Below are 14,227 nucleotides of genomic sequence, written 5' to 3'. Positions count from 1 at the left end.
CTCCTCATTCCCACAGCACTCAAGGCAATAAAGAGTAAAATCAAACAGATCTGAGTACATTCACAAAGACAGATGCTACTAGTTCTTTCAAAGATACCATATCCTTGTGAAACCATGATCAGCTAACACAGGCTCCTCCCCAGAGCTACATTAACAAAAAGAAGCGTAGCTGATGCACCTAGTACACTGTGCCCTGTTAAGCTTCATTCACTCAACAAGTAATTACTGAGCCCCTACTGTATACCTGGTAGTGTTCTAGACTCTATCTACAAGTTATACATTATAAATAAGCTATTAAGATTTCTTTCTGGAAAACCAAATTAACACAAACCAAAAAATGCCTTTCCCTTGATTCCCTAGCAAAACATCTTACTTTTTAGATCTAAATGTATTAAGATTGTACCCTATTTATCAAGTATGTAAAAGGATAAATAAAACATCTCTTTAAACTACATGCCAGGCTGCCTTCTGCCAGGAATGAATGTGTTTAATGGAGTAAGCAAAAATGATTATTAAAGGGTACATCCTTCGATTTTACCAAAGGTGAGCTCCTAGCTTGCCTTGGTCTTGACACTATCTAGGTGCTATGGGATACCTTTCTAGTGTTGTACAGGGCAGGGTCCTAACACTAGTATAAGACACTATTTGCATTTAACATAATCTCCAGTGTAGCACTCAAAGTTTGCATCTGTATTTCTCATAAACTGCTTTCTTCTATAAAGATTTAAAGAGATGGCAATGGGAAAAATGTTTTACGTCTTCACTTCAAATGATGTCTTAGAAAAAACAATAGTAATTAAAATCAGGTATTTAATGTTGGAAGCCTTTTTTTTTTTGGAGACAGAGTCTCGCTCTATCACCCTGGCTATAGTGCAGTGGCATCACCGTAGTTCAATGCAATCTCTATCTCCTGCACTCAAGCGATCCTTCTGCCTCAGCCTCCCGAGTAGCTGGGACTATAGGCGTGCACACGACCACGCCCAGCTAATTTTTTCTATTTTTAGTGGAGACGGGTCTTGCTCCTGCTCAGGCTGGTCTCGAACTCCTGACCTCAAGTGATCCTCTTGCCTCCGCCTTCCAGAGTGCTAGGATTATAGACACACCATGCACGGCCAATGTTAGAGGCTTTAAAGTATATTCTAAAAGAACTTTTACTCAATAGTAAATGACAAATGATAGCTAGGTTCAGATAATCCCCAGCATCCAATTAAGTAAAAATCTAGGTGCTTTTAATCTAGACACAAAACTGATAAGTGATGACTTCTAATGTGTCAAACTGGCTAGGCTGAACTACAGTTCCAGTTATTTAAACACACACTAATCCAGGTGCTGCTGTGAAAGGCTTTTTCAGCTGTAATGTCTCTAGTCAGCTGACTCTAGTTAATCAGAAGGGAGATGATCCAGGTGGGCCTGAAATAATTAGAAAAGCCCTCTGAAAGAGAACTGAGGCCCTCCTAGAACTCAAGAGTCTCTCCCCCACCCCCGAGATTTCCCTTCCTGAACACCTGCACCCTGACTTAGGCCTTCCTTAGGCAGCCTCCATAATTGTGTAACGAATTCCTTTTGACAAATCCACGTTTGTTTTCATTCTTGTGGGTTTTGTTTTATTAAGGTATGAACCCACCTTGCCTATGTGGGTTTATACCCAACTATTTGTACCAAATTCTCCACTAGTCAGGGTTCCACCAGAGAAGCAGAACCAGCAAGAGACACAAACCCATGCAGGCACAAGAAAGAAAAGCCAAAAGAGAATCCAAGAGATGACTAAACAGAAGGGAACTTCAAAGAATGGGGAAAAGATGACTGGGATTCAAGAAACTTGGGCTTTCGTCCCAGCTCTGCCCTGTCATTTCACCTCACCTGGCCCTTAACCTTCAATAATAAAAAAAGATAAGCTCTTTCTTGCCTTGGGGGAAAAAAAACCTCTTTAGTGTTTCCCTCAGTGTCCTCCTCACATCTGCTTTTATATTTAAAAAATAAAAACAGAAAAGAAGGAAAAGAACCATCATTAAGTGTGTGCACAGAAGTGGAGAAACTCTGATGATCCTCCTGAAAATCAGGGTCTTCAGTTTACACTCTATTCTGTCAGAAACGCTTTGATTTTAGCATCTCTTTGAACACAAAAACTTTTATACATCTGGTATCAGAGTTTAAGAACAAAAAACAAACACACATCCCAGAACTAAAAAGTATGTACAATGCTGAACCACTGGAGTTTACAGAAATCATGTATTATGCTTAACTACTTTCCTTCAAAATTGAACTTCATGTGATTAACTCCACTTTTATGCAATCAAATCTTTATGCTGCATCTTATTTTTAAAAGGTTAAATCTTAGGTGAAATAACTTACTTTGAATAACTAGAAAAATTTGATTGATTCTGAGAATGAATTGGCTTGGCAGGCTCTGGAAGATGGCTGGCTGGAATGTGTGCAGGCGGCTTATTCTCAAAACTTCTTCGGTCAAAGTATGAGAGCTGTTTTCGATAATATTCTTCATCTTCCTCAGGATCATAATGATTTGACCGAACAATATCTTCAGGTGGCTTCGGTTGAGGTTTTTGAGGTTCTGGGATTCTGACAGATAATGAATGGCAAATGGAACAACTTTTAAGACGGCAATTTTTTAAAGAAAATGAAATATATAAATCTTATTTTGATCTTTTCACTGACTGCTGTGATCATCCAGGATCTAACTGCACAAACAGTTAAAATGGATACCTCAAACCCTAAGTCGTCACGGAGTATGCACAAAACGCAGCCCCCCTTCTGGCTCATGGGTCCTTTAACACAATTTCACAAGCTCAAAGATTATCTGGTTAGGGGCCTCATAGTAGGTGAGTTAATTACAAAGGGAATGTAACCAAGACAGTGGAAAATTTCTCAAAGTACATGTATCAATGTCAGCAACAATAAGTGACAGACTTTACATAGTCCAAAGTTCTAGAAGGCATAGAAAGCAGATGAGGAAGAAAATGTCATTAAACATTGATTGTTAGATAGTAGTTCTCCTGTCACAAATGCAAATGTACATTCAGCAAATAAAACATTGGTTAGGCAGAAGACTATATTCAAATATAGTCTGTCACTTATTAGCAGTATCATGAGGCCCTGGTTAAAAGCATAGGCTGAGGAGCAGCTGGCCTGTTTCTCCCCCAGCTCCAACAAGTCCTGCAAGTTACTTACTCTGAGCCTGAATGCCTTTAAAATGCAGAAAACAACAGTATTATCTCACTGTGCAGATTTGCTTATTAGCACAATAGCAAGCATCTTATGTGTGCTCACTAAATGATTAATTTCAGTTATTTTAACCAATCAGGGTCTGTTTCCTCACCCCTAAGAACTAAGAGTTCACATGTCTGAAAGTAATTTTTAAACTAAAAAGCATAATATAAATGTTAAAATTAAAATTTTTAATCATTTGCTAGAAAAATGTCTTTTTATAAGCTTTGTTTACGTTCCTAGGATTTGTTCTAGAAGTTATAATAAAGCTCTATTTTTTTTCTAGGATCACTGTTTTAATTAGGAGAGCTGGTAGTTTTTATTTAAGGACAAACAGTAGACTCCTCTCCCCCTTTTTCGTATCTCTCCTTTACTAACATATTCACAGTATAAAAGGCTTTCTTACTAAGAGGGTCAGATTCCTGGTCAGTTCTATGTCACAAATGCCACAAAGTGTACTAACCTGTATAGAGTTTTGTCATGCTCACTGAATTGATTCTGAGGAGTAGGTTTGGGACCAATGATGGGAGCACTTGGAGGTTTAGATGCTACTTCTGGAGGCTGTAGAAAAATAAGACAAACATGTCCAAGGAACAGACAATTACAAAACAGACTTCATTTAAGGGGCGAGGGGAAAGCTGGGAAGCATTGTGAACTGCTCTTCACTTAGTGTGCCTACACATCCAAAGCAGTAAAGACTATTTACCTTAAAACTGGCAGTGTCATTCACATCCTTCTTGGTTTCCAGTGATGCAGATCTTTTGTTTTCAAACATTTTAACTCTGGTGAGCACAGACTGTGGTTTCATTGCTGGATCTTCCTCTTCTTCAGTTAGAGTTGGGGGTGGAGGCAGTGGTTTGGTATTTGAAGGCAGAACTTCTGGCTTATGTTGAGATGAAGGTATCAGAGGAGGGACAACTGCAGCACCATGGAGAGGCTCATAATGGCCTGCTTTAGAGGTAAATCCTTGTGATGGTACTTGCTCATAACTTCGTGGGTATTGGTCAAAATACTGCTTGGGCTCAGACGACTTAGGAACTGCTGAAGGATAGGGCTGTGCTTCTGGTCTGTATCTGTTATGTACATCATATCCAGGGGTTGCCTGCTCTTCGTGTCGTAGGGTGGAGGTTCTAGGCGGCTGTTCATAACGTGGTCTACTGTCGTAAGACAGAGGGGCTGGCTCTTCAAAACGTGGGAAATACCCTCGTTCTGACGACTCTTCAGGATGCTGTCTCAAATCCAGGTCTCGAGGGTGCTGATTATCAAAAGAAGGCCGAGGTTGGTAGGACTGTTTGTCATCATAATATGACCATTGTTCTTCATACGTGGGGATGCGATCTTCGTATCGTAGACGATGGTCATAGTTTCGAGCAAACTGGTCTGCATAGCCTGAGGAGTCATATCTGTATGTGGGCTGCTCGAGGTCTCTGCTGGCTTGTTTCTCTACATATGGCAGTTGGGGTTCATAGGTCAGATTAGGCTCTTTGTCTGGCCTCTGCCCTTGGTGACCAACAGCTGGCTGTTTCAAAACATGATTCTGTCTCATCATCTCCTCAGGATATGGATCCTTTCTATATACCTGTATAAAAAATCCACATTTAAGGACAAAGACTTGCTTTGAATTCTAGTCTATTTTATTAGACTATGATTAAATATTAAACTATGATTTAACATGTGAAAATGATATGTTCTACCATTTATTACCAGGATAGATATGATTAGTAGAAAAAGCTAGTTTAAGTGAAAGCTCAAAATTTATAATGCAGATAGGGGCTTCTGTGTTTCAGCATATACTAAATGAATAGTGAGTTAAAGGTAATTATTAAATTTAGTAGAAAATTATTATGCTATTGATTCCACTTGATTCTGACACTGAAAATAAAAATCCTAAAGAAAATCCATGGACACCATAATTTATATGAATATAAATATGTTTATGAATGAATCTTCAACTACACATTAAAGAATTCTGGAGGATACAGAAAACCAAAAATAAAAATAAAAATATTAAGCACAAATCTCAATTAAAAGGCCTGTTCTTAATCAGTATACCGCTGGAAGCCATGCAAACTACAAAACTGAAATGATCTGAATTGATTTGAAAGCACTACGGTGTTTCAAAGACCACAGTAAAAAAAAAGCAAAAGAAACACTTAAAGGGCAAAGCAAAAATGATCATGTGCTAGATTGATGGAGAGCAACAAATTAGTGCAACACTGCAGCACAGGTACCTTTGTTGGATCTACATGCGACGACAATGACGGTTCTTGATCTCTTAGCATTATGTGAGCTGCCTCAGTACTTGGTGTTCTTAAAGAATCAGCTTGTGGTGAATAAGAGGTGGAAGGAGCTGGGGTGGGCTCCTCCAGTCTGACATTAGTTAAATTTATATTATGATTAACAGCAGAGGTTGATGATGCTGGGTTTGTTTCAGGCGAAAGGTAAGGGACTGGAGATGAGGCTTCTGCTTTCTGTGAAGTGTTTAAAATATTTTAAATATAGTGTTTCTGTTTACTGCTAACTTCCCACTTCAATTTATAGTGACTGGTAGACATACATTTTAAGTGTGCTGAATAACAAAACTATGACCTCATGTCCTAATTAAAAAAAAAAAAAATCCAGTATATTGCTGTGTAAGACAAACATACAAAATTTAGAATTCAGTCCTTGGTACTCTCAAATTAAAATTAAAGATTAATTCTTAATCTGGAGAAAGGACACAATATATCTTTAAACTCAATCACCATATTCTAAAATTTAATAATGCACCTCTAACTACAAAACGTTGAATGTTTGCTGCTTACCTGTTGAGAGGCTGTCTTAAATCCAGGGGAGTCTATTCTATGAATTGGTTGTGGCTGCGCTTGTGGTGAGTAAGGAGGATATGTTTGGTTTTCATGATGCATTCCAGAGGAGTCCTCTCTTACAGGCTCAGAGGACCGTGTAATGGCAGACTCCGGTGGAGTCCCAACCTCATCATTAAGAGTTTCATCTAGTTCTTGATCAGTGTAGGCCCCGCCTTCTGTATCTGTGTCTTCATAGTCAGAAGTGTGTCTACTGTCCGTGCTATACATTGAGTATTCACTACCTGGGGCTGACAGGTAGGACAGACGATCATCATGCAAATCAAGGTCATCACTTGTAGCACCATCCGCCTGGGTCAAATAAAAGTAAATTAAAAATTTTATTCAGTAGTCCTTTAAGAGATGGCCTTTATTTTACAAGGGAGATTGAAAAGGATATTTTTCTTTGGAAAAATCACATCTGGTTCTTGAAAGTTCTGGTGAGGAAAGGTCAAGAAGATTGTACAAGCACACATGCAGACATACAGAGCATCCCTTGAGATCTGAAGGGCGTGGATGAGTGAAACGGTGGCCGGTCAGCCAGGACAAAGCTGGACTCCAGGGCCCAGCCCCAGGAGACCATGAAGGAACCCTGGCACTATTCAGGTTTATAAAACCTAGTCACTGGCTTCTCAGCCCAAAGCAAGGTGAAGAGCGAGAATGTTACTAACCCAAGCTCACAGAAACAAGGACACACTGACAGAACAGCGCACGTGAGAATAATTATGAAATAAACCCCACAGTTCAAACTGAATAAGAGCTAATATATTCATATTTAGGAAATAACTTTTTAAAAAAGTTGGTGTTTGGCTCTTAAAGCTATTATGAAACAATGGAAACTCATCACCTACATAGTGGTTGCTCCATTAAATTAAGAAGAAATTTTTTATTATTTTTCACAGAAGCAGGATCCAATGGATGGAAAGGGAGATGTGCAGTTATGCTCTTCTTACAAAAGTAATTAAGAGCTCAGTTTCTAACAGTCTATGCTGATTATCTTCTGAGTAGATCAGAAAGAAAGTGAGAAGTATTTGAGGGAAAGGAGGCTATAGAGTTGCAATCAACAGGTTTCACTGGATACTAATTTGAAACTAATAACTGGATTAAACAGTCCCTGAAGATCTTGCTAGATATTGTGCCCAGCCAGTTAGGCACAAGAGCTGAAGGATGTGGAATCCAGAAAATATTTCTTCCATTTCAGCATAAACTGATGCTGAAGGACAAACATAAGGCTTTTGTTTTCCAGAAAGATGTACTGCTGTTAACCAGCAGGGCTTGGTGTGGCTCTGCAGGTCTGCTGTACTACAAGCATGGTGTTGGGAGTTGAGCTCCCTGAAAGGAGCTTTCCATGCAGTCCCATGCATGGCTGTGGAAGAGCCTGACCCTGAGCACTGTCTTCCTGATAAGAAAGACTAGGGTGTTAGACCTCCCTGTGCTTTGGTTTTCAACAGAGCACCTGCCAGTCTGGGGAGAATGAGAATCCCAGGGCTCTGCCCGGTTACAGTGGAATCTCTCTCTGACTGAAGTCTCAATGGCTTCTAAGCTCTGTAATGGCTGCTGCAGAAGAGAAGTCATCTAGGTATCTACTCTAATCTTTAACTTGTCAGGGTTTCTAGAAGACTATAATCTAGCAGCCAGCTGGGGAAAAATTTAAAGCTTGGGGAAGAATAACTTGGAACTCACCAATCCACCTAGCTTTTGCAGATGGTCTGAGATGCAGAAGTGAGCAAGAACCATGGATGCTTCGAACCAGGAAATGGTATATCTACATGTTAAGAAAGCCTCAGGATGACTTTTCTAGGTTTAGCAGGGACCATACAAGACTGTGTCAGATCTTGTAAAAAGGAACTCTTCCTAGCAATTAGGTCAAAGTAGTTAGTTCAGGAAAGTCAATGTAAAATGAAGTGGTTTTAGTTTAAGAATCTATCTATTCTGATAAGATATACTTGAGTAGAAGGGGGCAGGAAGATAACCTTGATTTAAGTTGTAACAACCCTTTCTGATTTACAAAATGCATCAGTCTAGCCTAACAATAAATGACATATCTTTCCTTATGTAAGAAGCTGGGGAATTTAGACCTTTATTTTAAAAACAAGCAAAGAAAGGAACAATAATCTCACAAAGAGAAATTATAGAAAATTAAGATTTGTGGATTAAAAAAAACTTCTCAGATAGACATGTATACTTTGTACATTTTGGAAACGTCTACAGACTGATTCATTTCAAGAATTCACTAGTGCAAGCTACTAACATTCTACCTTACAAAGAATGTTAAGAGAATTGTGTTGTTATAGAAGATTAGTATGAAAAAGACTGCAATCCTTTTTATCAAATGCCGCAAATGTAAAAATTAGTAATAGTGTGTTGCTGTAAAGTGGTGTGACGGTTTTATTGCACCTTGATTATTCTATCAAGTGTCCCACCTGACATGTAAATTATTCAGAGTGATCTTATGATCTCATATGCATAGTCCATCCCCCAAACTGGTACACAATGAGAAACACCATGGTTCTGACGCATCACTACAGGTGAGAACAGCAGACGCTACCTCTAGATGTAAACGTTTAGCATCTCTTCTTGCAGAGGCTGTGTGTTTCTGGGTGAGGGGCACGGTGGTCTTAAGCATGTAGCATGCACTGCCAGAGCATCTGTAGCCACAGCCAGGCAGAGGAAGGGGGATGAAGGGGGGAACATGCAGGGGCAAAACACAACAAAAACCAAACCAACAAGGAAACACAAAAACAAATAAAAAACCAGAGATATTCTCAATCTTCCCTAACAACCAAAACTTATTAATATTGCAGTGCTCTGAAGATAAAAGACATTACCTACAAAGGTCCCTTCAACAGTGTACTTTGAGAAAAAACTACTAACTACAAACCAAATAAACAGACCTCTCTCATCAAAGACTGCTATAAAACCAGAAAGACTGACAACAGAAAGTAGTTATTTTAAAGCTGGCCATTTAGATGTATATAAAATAAAAACTCAAAGCCAGGAAGGATCTCTTGCTTTGTTCAATACTTCCCAGCAAGTTGCTGTAAGAATGTTAATAGGCGCTGACTGAAAAAAAAATTTTTCTAGGTAAAATGTAAGGAAATGTTTTAAACAAAGTAAACTTTCTCACTTTTCAGACTTCTCAGAGCCTGTAACTGCTAGTGGCTACTGTGACACTCCTCAAGGGGACTAGGGTCTGCAGTATTTCCCGCCCACTGCTTGCCTTCAGAGTGCCTTTTCTCTCACAGCAAGTCCTGGAGTGTGCTGAGGACAGCACTTTGGGAGACGCTCATCTAGGCCATCCAAATCCCCTCATTTTCAGAGGAGGACACTGAAGCCAGGTTCAAAGTCGTCATTCCACAGCCAGAGAGGGGCACAGTCAGAACTCAACCTGCTTTTCATTACAATTTGAGAATTCTTTAAGAGAGAATCCTACTGGAGTGATAATTCAATAAATGAGAAAATTTAAGAGTTTCTTACTATCAAAAACAACTTTCATAACCCCTACACACCAATTATAAAAACCTAAAAGCTAACTTTCCCAAGATTACTCTAATACATTGATCCAATAAGAAAATAATGGTAACTCAAAGGCATCCCTGTTTAGTTATACAATTTATAGAACAGGTCATAAAAGTAATAGGAAATTTCTTACCTTTCCCTCAGAAACCCACACCAGCTGGTTCTGTTGTTGCTGAATTGCTTCTTTCAGTGCACCATACCAACCATCATTCATTGAATTTAAGTTAATTGTAGCTGAAAATAAATTAATATAGTTTTACAGTTAGAACACTGCCAAAAGCCAGAAGAATTCATTCAACCTTGCTTAGAGCTCCAATTGTCACTACTGAAAATATGGTATTTGAGGATATAAACATTTGAAATTTCTATTTTGGCACTGCACATTTTCTTTTAACCAAACAGCAGCTGTTAACACAACAGGTTCCCAGGCAAAAGTCATATAAGTTTTAATATTTTAACAACACAACACTTTTGCCTACATATTGTTGCCCAGATATTTTAGCTGAAAAAAAGCCTTTAAAATACTCACTTGTAAAAAGATGGTGATTATTTTTACGAAGTTTATGAGATCGCTCATATAATTTCCTGGCACTTTTCCGAGATTCTGGACATAACCTCATTCTCATTGTTTTCACACCTTGCTTAGAATCAGGGTTAAGGAATACGACAATTGGATACCATTGGGCGTAATTAAGACGATCAACTGCATTTGGTGTTACATCTAATAAAGCGTGTTTGTCCTGGAGACAGAAAAACATATACAAAGATACATTATTAAGAATCATTACCTTCAGAAAAAGTCAAAGTCTGTACTACATTTCAATGGTAACAGAACTTTAATTCTGTCTCCAGAGCACAGTTAAAAAACTGTAATCAGAAGATAATTCAATATAATTTCTAACCCAATTTCAAAAGTGAGTTTTTAACGAGCTCACTTTCAAGACTTAGCCCCAATACTTGCAAGCTGACAGAATTATCTGTGTTCAGCTAGAAGCGAAAATAAATATAACAATCTAATGTTCCTGACATTTCCTAAGTATATAAATATCAAAATGCAACTCGAGTTGGACTTATGTAGTATCAACAGTCTGTTAATTACATCTGAACATCATATACTTTTTTTTGTGGTAACGAAAGATCTTTTGATGCCCATAATAACAATTCCCTTGAAAGTGACTATTACAACGCCTTTTAGTAACAGCTTAATTTTCTTACACTGTATCAGTAATAATCTTAGAAAAACTACCTTCTACTTTCAAATTAACCATACCCCATCCCACTCAAAAACAACAATAACAGCTTTTAACAAAGTAGGTCAACATTTAATAACTTACTTGATCTATGATTTGCTTTATTGTATGAAGACGAATAATACCAGAGCTGCGTTGGTCAGTTCCAGCATCTCGTGGTTCACTTTCTATTCATCAAGTCAGGACAAAAATAAAATATCAAATTTTCATTGGTTAGATCAGAGCTTCTCAACTACCGGCCACCAGTGACATGCTTGGGCTGGACAATACTTTGTGGGAGCTGTCCTGTGCATTGTGGCCTATTTATAGCAGCATTTCTGAACTCTACCCACTAGAGGTCAGTAGCACCCGCTCCCACCAGCCAAAAACCACTGGGTTAGATCAATGCTTTCCCAACAGGGCCAGTATTAGAAGGCAAGTGAGGCACTTGCTTTGGGTGCAAAATTAAGGGGATGCCAAAAAAACTTCAAGTAATCACAATAGGTAATAATTTGATGCAGTATTTTTTAAAAAATCGAAACTGATGCAAAAAAAAAAAACCACAACGAACATATCAAAAATTTAAATAGAATCAATCAGTAATCAGAACTTGAGTAAAATTTAAGACAGTCACCTGGTCAAGAGAAATTGTCAAATATGGCAATTTGCTCAATTGAAAATGAGATAGAGAAGATTTAAAAAATAATATGGATGAACTTATTTCAATTAAAGCCAAGAAAGTAAAATTATAATAAATTCTGTGTTTGGTATACATAAAATATTTACACTTAAAATAACATATATTTTAATACGCATATTTTTTTCAATATTTTTCCAATTACTTTAATGTTCTGCAAAAAAATAGCCATTGAAGAATTCATAAACATATAGATAGGGATGCCGATTTTTTCTTTTGCCTCAGGCTCCAAATGGCACTCGTATGCCTAGTGGCACCACTCTCACCCTTTCTCATGCTGTGACACATGGAGGAAATGCTATGATCTGTACCACATACTGAGAGAGACCGAGGAGGCTGCTCCTGAGCCAGGCTCTGCCCAGCCACTGCTGGCTGAGGCAATCAATACCTTGGCATGTCTGCAAGTCATCAGCAACAATGCTACAGCAAACTGCCTACGGAGTGCTGATTTGAGACCTTCTATCAGTAGAAGGAGAACCTTAGGGAAGGGAAGCTGCTAATCTGCAACTGTGAGATGGCCTATGGCTTCATCCTGGCAGCCTGTCCATCTCTACCGGTGTATAATATGCCAAATGCAATTTGGGGCTGATTTCCAACCAACAATCCCAGAAGTACAATTTACGTGAAGTTCTTCACTAAAAAGGCACAGCAATGTTTGTGACTCTGGTCAGAAGTAAAGCTTGCAAGGAAAGGAAGAGCTCTGGTGTTTGAGATCAGACAAAGGCAGAGATTTGGAAAGACAAGTCATACTGAGGCACAAAGTTAATGATTTCAGAGAATGAGACTATTACAAGACAAAGCTCCACTGGCAAGCAGGACAGAATTTTCAATCTGGTGAACACAGGGTAATTAAGGAGAAAGATCAACTGGAAGTTTTGGCTGGAGAAAATGCTACTAATACCTTAACTCAAAAGACTCTCATTAGATTCAAAGAGGACACATAACTAAGCTACCTGAGTTCCTTTTATAAAAGTCTAGCTACAGAGCCAAGCTATGGAGTAAACTTGATCAAACCAATCTACCACTCCGTAAGGTACACCATTGCTAGGTCTTCAGACTTGCTTTTCCTAAATTTAAAAGCCCTAAATTTGGTTATGGGTGCGGTCACCACCAAGTTTTTCAGGTAAAATGTTATCTACAAACAACTCAAAAAAGACCTCTTCTGAAAAAATTAAGTGGAGAAACAATTTTCTAATCTGCTCAAATTTTACTATCATTTGTCTGCAAATATTCTGATTTTCAAAAAATAAATATTCTCAAGTTCATCAGCAACCAAATAAAAAGCAATGTTAAAAAAAAGAGTGATGCTCTGATTCTTTAAATTAGCCCTAGGTAGTTTAAAAATGTTAATGAGGGTCTCATATAGTGCCAGTGGTACAACAAAAAATCCTCAGCACAACCCCCTAGAAAGCAATAACAATTATACATATCAACAGCCAGGCAATGTTGATATCCTATGGGTGAATTTGTCAGAAAAAAAAAAAAAAAAATCATAAATATGGAAAAAGCTATATTCTTAAGGATTCAAATCCTTTGAGAAAAAAGGCAAAGCATAAACAAGCAAACAAAATATGAATAGATTTTTACATCCTTTGTAACAGTAAAATATAAATTTAAAACAAACTATATAAAAAAAGAAAGGCTAATCAAACCACAAACTAACTGCAGGATTGACAATAAAATGAAAATATGCCATTATCTATTAAGAAAAAAACAAGATATATACTTTCCTAAACAGTATAAATAAAACCTTGCCAAAATATGCTTACAAGGGTAGAAGAAAATACAATGATGTAAAATTTAGGATGGTGATGATATATGCCAAAATTAATTTTCTAACTTTTCCAAATAGAGAATGATAGTTTTATAATTAGAAAATCATAGCTGAAGTTTTTACATATAATTTAAAGCGAGCCAAAGAAGTCATAACTAAGTTTATATATTTAAACTACCACAATACCCAAACTAATAAAACAATTAAAGGATCTGCAAGCAAAATCTATTAGGTATATAAAGCACTGAGGTCTCAATATTTATATTAATACTATCTTACTATAAATTATCGCAATAACAACTGATAGCATTAATTGTGCTTTATTACCCTTTTTACATATCTGTGTATTTGTTAGTTTATGATTAAAAGCATTGGAATGGAGCCAGAAAGGGTCATGGTCAAAGCCTGCTTTTGTCACTCAGTAGCTGAGTGTCAACAAGAAAGTTCATACTAAAGAAGCTGGTGATTATCCCAACCATAATCACTCTAAGGCTCAGGCTGCTTGACTCTAACATGGATATTATAATTCTTACCTCACAGTGATACTGTGAGGATTAAACAAGATTGTGTGCTAAGCAGTTTTCATATGAGGTCAAGAGTTTCACAAACAGTGATTCTTCCTATTAAAGGGAATTGGTGGAACAAGGACCCGGTCACTCAAGTTTCCCTCCAAATTAAAAGAATGGGGTCAACTGCAAATTTTTCAGTTACAGAAAGTTTTATTTTTATTAGGTGAATGGGTAAGACCCATCCTTTTAGAGGCGTAACTGGTAAAGAATCATTCTCAACCTCATCTTAAGTCCCTCTTAAGGCTACTTACTTGCAATCTGATAAATATCTGGTTCTTCTCTTGCCAGCTTTTCTCTAGCAACATCAGCTATTGGTCCAAAGATGGTTACAGGCCTCAGAAATCCAGCTGCAGAGAAATTCAAATAAAAAACAG

At 37.7% G+C, this 14,227-nt stretch overlaps 1 protein-coding gene across 7 annotated transcripts in view; it reads right to left on the bottom strand.

Annotated features, from left to right (window-relative positions):
• Window positions 1–14,227, bottom strand: part of TJP1 (tight junction protein 1) — a 220,449-nt gene that overhangs the window by 14,195 nt on the left and 192,027 nt on the right. For 5 of the 7 annotated variants that reach the window (XM_069466681.1, XM_069466682.1, XM_069466684.1 and 2 more), the window contains 9 exons: window positions 14,105–14,200; window positions 10,919–11,001; window positions 10,114–10,324; window positions 9,718–9,818; window positions 6,027–6,377; window positions 5,454–5,693; window positions 3,929–4,801; window positions 3,686–3,783; window positions 2,353–2,577 (listed from right to left, as the gene is read on the bottom strand). In XM_069466681.1, coding sequence (XP_069322782.1) covers window positions 2,353–2,577; window positions 3,686–3,783; window positions 3,929–4,801; window positions 5,454–5,693; window positions 6,027–6,377; window positions 9,718–9,818; window positions 10,114–10,324; window positions 10,919–11,001; window positions 14,105–14,200 — 2,278 coding nt within the window. The remainder of the gene's footprint in view (window positions 1–2,352; window positions 2,578–3,685; window positions 3,784–3,928; window positions 4,802–5,453; window positions 5,694–6,026; window positions 6,378–9,717; window positions 9,819–10,113; window positions 10,325–10,918; window positions 11,002–14,104; window positions 14,201–14,227) is intronic. The other 2 variants (XM_069466687.1, XM_069466688.1) reach the window with 1 other exon arrangement.

Source organism: Eulemur rufifrons, chromosome 3 (genome assembly GCF_041146395.1).
Source record: "Eulemur rufifrons isolate Redbay chromosome 3, OSU_ERuf_1, whole genome shotgun sequence".
Taxonomy (NCBI): Eukaryota; Metazoa; Chordata; class Mammalia; order Primates; family Lemuridae; genus Eulemur; species Eulemur rufifrons.
Note: the sequence above shows the minus strand (reverse complement) of the source record. Positions and strands in the feature narration are given on the sequence as shown.